General features: G+C 36.9%; 1 protein-coding gene across 1 annotated transcript in view; it reads left to right on the top strand.

Annotated features, from left to right (window-relative positions):
• The window catches only part of EPHA6 (EPH receptor A6), a 788,910-nt gene that overhangs the window by 532,359 nt on the left and 243,668 nt on the right, over positions 1-12,883 (top strand). The window contains 2 exon segments of the mRNA XM_087439470.1: positions 7,196-7,243; positions 7,652-7,814. Of these exon segments, the coding sequence (XP_087295596.1) occupies positions 7,196-7,243; positions 7,652-7,814 (211 nt within the window).

Consider the following 12,883-nt stretch of genomic DNA (forward strand, 5'->3'; position numbering starts at 1 on the left):
TTGGGCGTCAGCCTCATCTTCCCCTGATGGTGGGGTTAACTTGTATCTGGTCACTGGAGATCAGAGTGAGTGGGAAGACACCCCAGTGTGTGCTCCTCCATTGGAGCCGCAGTCTTAGTCCAGTCCAGTTCCCGGTGACCTGTGGCCAGAGCTGCACCAGATGCTCCCTGTGTTAAATGATTGAGGTGTTCCGTTGTGGATGTCAATCAGAAGACATTTATTAAACACTAACTATTAATCCAGCACTCCTTTGCTTTTTTGTTTTATTCTGTTTTGTTTGTTGAGGGAAATATAGACCACATTTTTTAGAAATTGCAGTCTATTTGGGGATATATATTGACACACATTGAAGTAACTAGAGGAAGAGACCGAATTGTATAAAATTATTCCATCATTCATTGAAAATCATGCAACAAAATCAAAGAATTTTTAAAAAACAAGCTCCCTCATCTCATGCCCAAAATCTATTCATTTGAAAATTTAAAATATTATCTTAAATAATACATATTAAAGAGTAATAGACTTAAATTATAAACTATTTCAAAATGAAAGACATTGAAACACACATATCCAAACCTGTGTAATATGACCAGTGAAGAAAAAGGAGGTAGAAAGAAGGAACGAACAAGTGTAAAATCAAAAATTAATTTAGAAAGAGGGAACGAACAAGTATAAAATCAAAAATTAATGAAATTGAATCAAAGGTGTATTTTAAAAAATCAAAATCCAGTTTTTTAAAAGACTGATAAACTTGTGTAGTAGGCAATAAAGCTTGCTAGTAGAAGGAAAATGTTATTTATGGAAGAGATTTTCAATGCTAGGACAAGACTAGATGTAAATTTATATCAATAAATATAAAATGTAAATTTAATGGATAATACTCTGTTAATTACCAAAACTGAATAAGAAGAAGATCTGAATATAGGATAAAATAATTTTAAAAGATGGTCAAATATCGGGGCCGGCCGGTGGCATAGTGCTTAAGTGCGCGTGCTCTGCTACTGTCAGCCCGGGTTCAGATCCTGGGCGCACACCGACACACCGCTTGTCAGGCCATGATGTGGTGGCGTCTCATATAAAGTGGAGGAAGATGGGCACGGATGTTAGCCCAGGGCCAATCTTCCTCAGCAAAAAGAGGAGGATTGGCATGAATGTTAGCTCAGGGCTGATCTTCTTCACCAAAAAAAAAAAAAAAAAAAAAGGATGGTCAAATATCTACCCCTGGAAGATATTTCAGTTAAGCTTTCAAGGAACAGATAATTTCCATGTTATATCAGTTATTCCAGAACATTAAAAAATGGAAAGTTTCACAATACTTTCTCTAAATATAGCCTAACCCAAATATTGTAATCAGAGATTGATAATAAAAAAGGGAAAAAACAGGAAAACTCTAGGCCAAGGCCACTTATAAACATAGGTTTAGAAATTCTGGTTGAATATTATCAAATTGAATCCAAAATTGCAATAAAAATTATAATACCATATTATGAACAAGTATTAACAACTGGGGTTTATCTTAGGAATGCAAAGGTAGTTCTTCATAAGTATTTACTACATTAAGGTGAAAAATGTATAACTGCCAAATACTGATAAATTTTTTTATAACATTCAGAATCCATTTCACATTTTAAAGACAAAATTACAGTGTAAGAAAAAGAAGAAAGCTCCTTAACTGGATGTCTACCAAAATCCTATCTGATATAATTATATTTAACAGTTACACGTGAATAGCCTTTCCGTAAAAGAACAAAGCAAAATAAGGTTCCTGCTTTTATTGCTACTATACAATATTCTACTAAAGATCTTTGCATTGCAGTAAGACAAGAAAAATAAGGGATTTTCTTTTTGGTTTTTACACTAAAATGTTAGATTTACTCGTAGAGATCTTGCATATTTTTTGTCATATGCTGAAGTATTATAAGGTTTCTGTTGCTATGGTAAATGGAATATTTTAAAATACAATTTTAAGTGGTCATTTCTAGTGTGTGGGAAAGCCATTGATAATTGTATGTTGACTATGTCTAACTGACTTCTCTTATTGATTCTAAATCTTTTCTGTTAATTCTCTAGGTATTTCTATGTAGACAATCATAGGTAGCAGAGAGAAAATGATGGTTTATAACTCAATCATTAGGAGAGACATTTTCCACATATTAAAAAAACTATTGCTTTTAAATTTCAGTAGATAATTAAGTCGTGCTTTAGGAAGGACCTCTCTGTATACCTTAGGGTTTGGCTAAAGTAGAATAAGATTCTGTCTCTCTAAAGAGCTCTAAAAAAGGAATAGATTCACACTTTGATGCAATGAATCAAGGCAACTGATACAAGAATGGAAATGGATCACTTTTTAGGACGATAAGCTCTTTTATGATTATGCCTGTTTTATAGACATGCTGTAGCTGCAGTTGCTGGGCCCACACAGCTCATTCTCATGCTCTGTTTTGCAAATCCTGCAACTGAAATGGACCAGGAGTTGATAAGTCTCTCAGAGATTGATTCATCTGAGTTAAATCGAAAAAGAAACTGAAGAACCAACCAGAATGTCCATTTTTTTTTTTTGTGAGGAAGATCAGCCCTGAGCTAACATCCATGCCAGTCCTCCTCTTTTTGCTGAGGAAGACTGGCCTTGGGCTAACATCCGTGCCCATTTTCCTCTACTTTATATGGGATGCTGCCACAGCATGGCCTGACAAGCGGTGTGTCGGTGCGCACCCGGGATCCGAACCTGGGCCGCCAGCAGCAGAGCACGTGCACTTAACTGCTACACCACGGGGCCAACCCCTGGAATGTCCATGTATTAATTTTAGGGAAGCCTGTCCTTTCCAGGAACATCTTCGGTGTTGAGAATTGTTTCTGCCATAGAGGAACTATTTCTATAAAAGTCTTCTAATGCCATCAAATCATTACTGTCTGGTTCATGGGCTGTCTTACGTTTAAAGTTACTTCTAGTGATTAGATGATCAAGAACATAAAGTGTGAAAGAAATGACTTTGGCTCAGATCTGATCTATGAGCATATTTGCCCTGGACATATCTGCCTAAATCAGTTCTAGTGAAAAAGCAGAACTTGAATGGCAGCCGCTGACTAGTTGTGTGACTTGCTCTGGTAAGTCTCGTGTTCTTTCTTGAACAGCTTCATCATGTGCTGAGTGAGAATAAAAATATCACCAGTTCTTCTTACTTCACAAGATCGTTGTGAGTATCACATAAAGAATGTGTGTGAAAACACCTTCTAAATTGTAAAGCATTGCGTAAATCATGGTTATCTCATGATTGCTGATATATTTTTAGATCTATATATCTGAAGAAAAAAAAGTCTACAGAATAGTTTTCAATCACATATATAATCCAATTAATTTACAACTTAAAAAATAAAACAAAGAGGTAACATCTTACAGAAATCCCACTAAACCCCAAGACTTTAAGAGAAAGTAAACCAGCTAAAAGATGCCCACTTTGTGAATCTCCTTTCATCAATGGGAATGGCAAACCCAGGAGAGGGAGGTGAGGAGTGATGAGAATGAGTCACAGTAAAAGAGAGGGGAATTGTACTTCTGACAAAAAATAATTATAAAATTTAATTGCTTAGGTAGAACTTTGGTGATTATGTAAGCTAAATCTACTAGAATACCCTAGAACTTTGCACATAATGAGCGTTCAATGAAATGTCTGTGGAATGAAGGAATTTCTCTGTGAGTCAGTCAAAGTCTTGAAGGTGACTTATCAAGGCACATGATAGAAGTAGAACCAAGATCAAGCACAAGTCGGGAGAATTCCAACCCAGAATTCTCTACATGCTGCCTGCTGTGGGTCTGGCCAGATGAGCTCTGATTGTACAAAGATGCGGCCATAGGGATGGGGCACCTGAGCCTACTTCTTTTCACTAAGTTATAGTTTCCACATTGAATCCTAACAAGGTCCAGCTCTAGGAAGAACATCCCTTTTAGTTACCATGAAGATTTGACACCTAAAGAGATAAAGCTAGATACCGTATTTTAGGTAAATGAAAGGTTCAACGTGACAGTAAGATTAGACTTAGCAAGTGGGAAGGAGTAATGTTTTAATCTAAGCTGCAGGGTCTGCCCATGGGAAGAGAACCACAAATAAGGTCAACATCTCTAGAGAATAAAACATGCATGTTCTGTTTGACAATGCCCTATGTTCACGCTACCTGGTTCTGAACTATTTCTCTAATATATGTGGATACAAATACATAAAATAGAAATTGTATATATACTTATTTTAGAAATGATGTACATAACAATATATTAAAGTGCATTGTCACTGAATTTTTTTCCCACAACTGGTGCTATCATCTGTGCTCATCCAAGGAGAGGCAGTACAACAAGCTGTTTCACTTTCAGCCAACAAGCCCTAGTGCGAAAGACTGTGTGCTCTCAGCAATGAGCATCTCCTCCCCACAGTCAGTGTGTTTGAAGCCGACGGGGTTATGCCTTTGGAGCTTCACCTTGTGCCATTTATTTACTGCCTGACAACCTGTCTCAACCCATAAAAGTGTGCAAGTAGTAATCCTGGATCTGCCACAAAGAATCAAAGCATCATATATTTTGGAAATTAGTAAACCGATTGATACTATATCATATGCAAACTTATGGAGTATAAGGAGTGCAGTACTTAGAGTGAAATTTGTAGACTTAAATTATATTTGAAAAGATATACTGACAATTAATGGGTTAAGCATGAAACATAAGAAGTTAGAAGAGAACATAACACAAAGCACAAAGAAGAAATAAAATAATTTATAATGAGACCAGATATTAAATGCAACAGAAAACAAAGAAACAATAGAGAGATAAAGCCAAAAGTTGGTTCAGACCTCTGGAAAGCTTGATCAAGAAAAAAAGAAAATACAAAAATAAATAATGTTAAGAATAAGATGAGGATTTTGCTGTGGATTTAGCAAAGATAAAGAATTTATAGGAGAGTTTTGTGAACCATGGGATGTATTACCTAGCAAAGTTGAAGATGTGGGTGTCATACAACTAGCAATTCTATTATAGGATACACTCCAGAAAAACTTGCACACACACCCTATTCGAGCTTGTTCATAATTGAGCCTACCAGGATGAATGAGAAAATCTAGATAGCTCTGTGGCAAAGCAGGTCTCTACCTGGAGTTGATATGTCAGCAGAAAGGCAGTTAGCCAAAGTTCTGGGACAATAGTGCCCTATGCTTGTTATGAGTGAGTGCTCAGTGGCTTCCCAAGAGCTTGGAAACCGCAGGAGGAGAGAGGGCTGCAGTATGCTGGGAGGCGGAGCTCTCCTGACTGCTGCTCTTTGTGCCCTCCTCCTTGGCAGGCTCAGAGGTGGCAAGATGTAAGGCAGCAGCCTCCACGCTGCTGTGATTTCGGCTTGAGGAACCACATAAGCACACTTCCTACTTGAGGATTTTTGTTCCAGGGATGTGCTGCAGATATACTTTTGTATATGACAGCAGAAGTGCTAAGAGTTATTCGCAAAAGGTGTCTTTTACTCCCTGTAATTTACTGGGCGAGAAATTACTATTTAGCTATGTTCTGGTGAAGCAACAAAGACAAAATGTATAATTATTATGGAGCCATTCTACGAGTAAATTTTGAGTCTGTATCTTCTCTCTTTGAGGATAAGACTAAATTGTTTTTTCAGGGCTTTAAACTTCGTCTTTCAATCATCATTTCAAATTGTGAAACACCACTCAAAATATACCATAACTCTTATGTTTCAAAAAATTCTCTGAAAGGTGGAATATTCTCCTCTTGTATATGAGATTGAACAATGCAAAATATTTTGCAAATTTCTACCAGAAATAATATCATCTCTTGTAATAGTACACAAACATTTTTTTTCTCCACAATAGGGGTGTTAAGCCAAAGGCCTTGATCTAAGAAAGCCCCTTCTTTTAGCCTTTGGCAGATGATTACTGCCATCAATGATTTTATAAACTTTATTTCCTTGGATTTTAGCTAGGTGGATGTTTATTTACTTTCTAATCTCGAAATTACCTAGATATAAGCTGCAGTTTGTTTTGTCTTTTTTATTTAAAATGTTGCTGTTATTAACTCATTTTTTCTTTGTAGTTCGCGTTTAATAAACAGTTCTGTTATTTGGGGTATAGATGGCAAATTCAATTCCTCAGCTAGACATGGAATAACCATGTAGCGTATAAAGTTCTGACAAATAAGGCCATAGAGTTTAAAAATGATCTTTAAGATACGTATTTCTTTTCTCAAAAGTAGCTTAAGGGAAATGATTTTCATAGTTCTAAATCTTAAAGCATCGCCAGCAAATAAATGAGGTTTGACACATTCTCCATATGTGTAGATTTTTATAATTTCATTTGTTAATTAATAAGATCTCCTGAACAACAGAGATTTTAGGCAAAGGCTAGATGAAATTCTTGATAGGAATATTATAGGTAGATTTTAAGCATCAAATGAGTGATTCAGTTAATGACCTTGAAAGTCACTTCCATCCCTGAGAATCTTTATCTTTAGATTTATAATGAGAACAGTGGAGAATTAACTTAAGGACCTGATGGCCTAATTTGACCTGTGAATTTAGAAGAGTTGTTCATACAAATACAGTTTTTTCAGATAATCTATTAAAATACCATTATAAAGTTATTGGACAACAATGCTATACAAAAACGGTATGTTTAATTTGTCCTCACCTCCAGCATATTGTGGACAGTCTCTTACATGCACAGGTGAAATGAACAACCCTGTTCTGACGTGGGGGCAAGAGAGCCCTCTTACAAGACCCTGGCTTATTAGATCATTCTGTTATCTGAGGCACATCTATTTTCTGCCAGTGGGAGTGGTTAGGGGGCAGTCGCTGTGTAGTTAACTGCCGGTGACTGGGACCCAAGCCTCCAGTCCTGCCTCAGATTCCGCAGGTATGCTGGGTCTTTCATACCTTTCTGTGTCTTTGATGCACCTTTTTGGGCAGACCATTTTAAAACCCACCTCACAATCACTGTGTAACATGTGCGTCTAATTTAAAAATAAACTGTGGTATCTGGGGGGAGGAGTCAGTTCTCCCTCAAGAGAAAATTTTCATCGTTTTATGTCTTAAATTGACTCAATTTCAGTTGTTGCTACTGGGGAATCACCGAGGTTCAGAACAAAGCAGTTGATTCGGGATAAAAGATTTCAAACTTTAAAAAACAATTAATTGATTTTTCCTTTCACCCACAGGTCTACCCCCGGATAGCGCCGGCATTTTGGCACTACCTGCGGGTAGAAGTGAGTAGCGAGTACTTGAATCCACCCCCACCTTGCTCCTTGCACTCTGCTGGTGTGGTCTGATCTGATGTGCCCATTCTGCTTAAGACGCAGCGCCATTCTGTGTCAACGTGCTCTCGCACCACCACCATTACTTAGAATTGGATCTGAAATCCAAATCACCAAAACTTCAAGTGCAGTTTGTATAAGATTAATCATCTCTCTTAATAAATATCCAAATCAAGACCATATCATATGCATCATAATGATAAATAACGAAGTGCTAAATTATGGGAAACCATGCTTACACCTCCTTTTAATCAATACTTTTGATATTCATAGCATACTTCCTCAGTTTAACTTTGGAATGTCTCTAGAAAAAGGAGAGTAACTCTGCTTTATTTCCTTTCTCCTCTTTTCTGTCCCCAGGAGCAGGAGCAGCTCACCTACTCCTCCACGAGGTCCAAGGCCCCCAGTGTCATCATCACAGGCCTCAAGCCAGCCACCAAGTACGTATTCCATATCCGGGCGAGGACTGCTACAGGATACAGTGGCTACAGCCAGAAGTTTGAGTTTGAGACAGGAGATGAAAGTAAGTTTCACACGAGGACATAAAGTAAGATGTTAATTTAGTACTGTTTCAATCTGACCTGATGGTTAAAAATCTAATGTTGCAAAATTTTAATAGTCTCATCAAACAGGATTCTGTTCATGTAAATAATCATACAGTCCTTGCAGTTAATATTTTGGTGTTATCTTTAAATATTCCCATGAAATACCTTCCACTACTGCAGTTGTAATGTGGCCCGAATATGTCTCTTTATGCAGAATTCATCACTTGCGCTCTAACGTAGAGTCTCAGTGGGTCGTGGAAGCCTAATTGTTCACCAGTCTTGGCATCACGGTGTGTTACTAAGGAAAACTTGGAAGAGAGTAAAGCCACGGGCAACTGATTTTAGCAGTTAGTTGAAAACTGTGCAGCTTTGGCTTGGTATCTCGATCAATAAAAACAGTGGTCAGGAGACGCACTCCACTGAAATACACATTGTAAGCTTAAGTATAGATGCAGGGGCTTGATGCAAAACTCAGGTTTATTCCAAAGCCTCAACGTACTGCAAACCAAAACGGAAAATGAAGGGAGTGAGGTGTTCCAACGTCATGTAACATAGGCTTTGAAATGTCTGATTCGTTCTAAACCCAGCTCTACCACTGAGTTCTTTCTTGACTCTTAGATCCATCTTACTGCTCTCTTTATAAGAATAATGTGGGTGGCTTTTGCTGTGTACCTCTATGGGGAAATGTCCAAATATCTAATTATACTAAAAATCTGCTCCTATCATTGCTAAAATACCTATATGCATATAAGAATTCAAGAATAGCAAATTTATTATAAAAATTCTTTATGAATAACGATAATAATACCTACCAGTTTGTGAGCTTCTAATAAGTGCCAGACAGGATGTGAAGTATTTTACATGTATTATTCATTGAAAACTTTCAACATCCAATGAGACAAGAATTATTTTCCGAATTTTACTTATGAGAAATCAGAAGCCTAGAGAAGATGAGCAATTTGTCGAGATTCATGCAGCTGGTGAGGAGCTAAGCTAATATTTGAAACTGTGGTCTGTCTTCTTCCAAGGCCTGTGCTCCTTAACTACTTCACTATCCTGCCGATTCCTTTCATGTGAATTATTATAATATGCTAGTGGTGAGACCACTCAGTAGGCCACAGTTCCTCCATTTATCACTCCCTCAAAGTGAAACTACTTGGGTTTCAAATTCTATAACAGGAGTATTTTGTTGTTATTTTTACATTGATGAACAATATCGATCCATAAGAACTTCTTCGTTACAACTATGTCTAACTAAAAAGTGGAAAAGCACTGACATATTTAATTAAGAAGGAACACAGCTTAGGGAGAGAGAGTCAACTAATGAATAAAAAGAGTACTTGTAACCTGGGTGTTTAATACCAGTGATAGTCATTTATAATCCTGCTGGAGACTATTGACTTCTCAAGCTAGAGATGAAACTATTGGGAGTAGAGTATGATTATCACAAACATAATTCCATAATAGAAAGCAATATAAAAATATCCAAAGAAGTGTCCATCCTGTACCCCGTTGGCCGTGTTTCTCCTGACCCCATGTCAAGCCTTAGCCTATAGGTGCAAAGCCAACGGACGCAGTGCCGTTCAAGTCTGGTCCCGGGAAGAGTCACGTCATTGTCTCCTCCACGCTGTGTTTATTGCATCCCTGCAGCTCGGTTCTCTTACTTGATTTCACAGATGAAGAAATTCACCAAACTTTTTAAAAGTGTGGCATTTCTGAGTATTAAGTCAAGAATGTACTCTCAGGCAAACTCATAGGGCTGAATCTAGATAAGTCATCTGTGTTCATCTGGAACTTGTAGACAAGACAATCAGTCTAATTAAAAAAAATAAGTTTTGCTCTAAATATTAAAAATCTGATTTGGTTGTAACTCTAAACTTCAACTCATCGTACTTTCAGGACTAGAATTCTTTCAGAAGTTATATAAAAGATAAGTACTTTGACATTCCTTAGCAGAAAGGTCCCATACTCACCAGTGACCCAGTGCAATGTTTATTCATTCAACGAAAAATGTACAGGATTCTTAATATATGCTATACTCTGTGTGAGGCTCTGTGGATAAAAAGTAATAATAAGACCTACAGCCTTTGCCTTCACAAAATTTATAGTCTAGATTCCTGGGAAAAAAATGAAAACTTAAATAAAAAATAGAAGATTGAATGACATGTCCTAGCATCAAGATATGCAAAGGGTGCCGTGAGAGCATAGAGAAGAGGCCCTAATTCAGCATGCGTGGATCGCAGAAGGTTTCTGGAGGGTCAGAGGCTGGGGCTCGTTCTCGAAAGGGGAGGAGTTGAGGAATAGCAAAGACACTGAGGCCTGAGACACGTGAAAAGTTTAGAGAAGAGCAAATAGTTTGGTGTTTCTACAGTGAGGAGACATGAAAGTTAGAACAGGGGCGAGTTCTACAGGGGCCACAACAGAGGTGCTCTTCTGGCCATGTTAAGGGTACTGGGGCTCAGGAAGATGCTGAGGGTCCATGAGACGGTTGTAATTAGGGAGTAACATGACCAGTAACATGTGCAAGACTCCACGCTGAGCAATTTACACTAATTGTCTTTTTAATTCTGACAAGGTTATATATCTCTTTTTAGAAACTTAAGTAGCTTTACCAAAATCTGATAACCAGTGAGTGAGGAGCAAGATTAGAACCCTAGAACCCTCTGACAGTGGCAGCAGCAGACAGCAAAAGCTATGTTCTGAGTTACTTGTTTGTAAATGCCGTGAAAGTGACTTTAATTAGACCCTTAAAGAAACAGAATGTCTGAGAAGAATTTGAAAAATACGTTTGTCTTAACCTGGAGTTTGGGTACATAGAATGGCTCCCAAGTCAATTTACAGCCTAAGGGAAAATCACTTAAAGGATCATTTTTTATCTGGTTAGCTTTAAATTGCATTTTCAAAGCCTGCTCTTTATATCCAGGAGAGAATTTCTATGAATAATGTCATAGTAGGATATGAGTTGGTTTACTATAAATTCAGGAATGTAATGATATGACTCTCAGTCTATCGCATCAGTTTTTTTGTCATCATACCTTCTTAGCTCATCTTTAAGTTTTTACAGCTTTTGTTTTCTCGAGTAGTGTTTGAACTATTGTAATGTCAGCTTTATTGTTAAGTTATCTCTTGTGTATTCTGTTTAATTAGCTAACTTGATAATACACGTGTAGAGAAGGGTGTGAATTGGGAGGAGGGATTAGGTACACTCTCATTTGATGGTCTAGTTCAAATTTTTTAAAGTAAGCAAAATGAGGTAGTTTACAGTTTAATTCTCTTTAGCCATACCTATTTTACTTTGTTCAACTTTTCATTTGCTAACAACCAATAAGACAACAATGTAAAATATGAGATAATTCCTTTTCAAAATCATAATGTTCTTAACCAGCTACTGTGCTCTACAAACATAGTGGCATCTGAAGACCAATGGTTGGATTTTTTTCCAGAGGCAGAATATGCTAGCGGAAACTGGCTAACAAATGTAAAGATTACTAGTTATGACTGCCAGCACTGTAAAAAGAGCCGATTTTAACTAGAGCTGCTGGTTTCCTCTCTCCCTAAGTCTATAGAACAACCTCATTACATGTATGTATATGGAGATAGAGAGAGAGATAGATAGATGGATTGATAGATCTGGATAATTGATTTATAGATAGATAGGTAGATAGACACTCACTCATATATAGTCACAGAAGACTTTCTTTTTGTGTTTTAATGCTGACGTTTCATATGTCCACTAATCTCTCGCTGGACTGAGTGTATAGGTAAATATTATGTCCACTAACAGCATTGCTTAAATGCCTATTGTGTACCGGTCTTTTTATTAGGTACTGTAATTGACCTCCACCTTTTTAGAATAGATTTAACAAAATTACAATAAACTACAGAATCAGTGGTAAGAAAATAAAAATACATAAATATTCTATGTGGATCTTCTTGAAAGATAGCAGGAAGATAGATAGGTGTTATTTAGAAGCTGCCTAATATAGGAATTTTATCAAAATTAAAATTCATATTATGTCCCAAAGTATCAAACACACACACACACACACACACACACGCACACACACACGTTAAGTACAGGCCTCTTTTGGCTTATGTGAATGAACAACAGGAAATTTCAACCACTTCATATTTGTTAGTAAACTTCTCGGCTGATTTTCTGAAGAAAATGTGCTTCTTTTCAATGGAGAAAAAGATGAGAATTAAAATAGAAAAGTTATCTACCGGACCGGCCCAGTGGTGTAGCAGTTAAGTGCACACTCCTCTTCAGTGGCCCACGGTTCTCAGGTTTGGAACCCCGGGCGTGGACCTACGCACTGCTTATCAAAGCCATGCTGTGGTGGCGTCCCTTATAAAGTAGAGGAAGATGGGCATGGATGTTAGCCCAGGGCCAATCTTCCTCAAAAAAAAAAAAAAAGTTGCCTCCATAACCAATAATGTTAGCCATATCCTTACAAACTGCTTGAAAAAACATATTTGATTCATTTTTGACAATATTCTGTTAAAATTACACCTACATGTTTTTAAAAAGAAATAAAAATAATTTAAAGATAAGGAAATCAAATATTTGTTTTTATTTAAAACACCACCAAGATTTTATCTAATATTCAAATGTATTTTAGAGTAACAGAAAATAATTTTATGTGTGCATTTTTAAAACCAAAATAAAATAAATCCTGCTAGATTGCAGCCACTTTGAACATTTTCCTTAAATACTGGAAAAAAGCTTGTGAAACTATCAAAAGAGAGTAGAATCCATAGTCTAAAGCCCTTTTTAAAGAAAACCGCAATTTCACACATAATAATTAGCAATTTACCTCTTCCATTGTCTTAATGGTTATCCAAATGACCCAGGAGAACTCATGCATCACCAACATACAAGCAATGCATTCCTTTTCCCTGAAAAGATTAATTAAACCTTAAATTTAACAACATGTAAATTTAGGTTTTCGCCTGTAGGCTACATAACGCACTTTTGTAGCACAAAAGCCACATCTGTCAACATTTTTAAATGTATTATTTACCAAAAGTAGTAATGAAGGAGCAG

Source organism: Ceratotherium simum, chromosome 15 (genome assembly GCF_057802395.1).
Source record: "Ceratotherium simum simum isolate JZ-2026a chromosome 15, ASM5780239v1, whole genome shotgun sequence".
Lineage (NCBI taxonomy): Eukaryota > Metazoa > Chordata > Mammalia > Perissodactyla > Rhinocerotidae > Ceratotherium > Ceratotherium simum.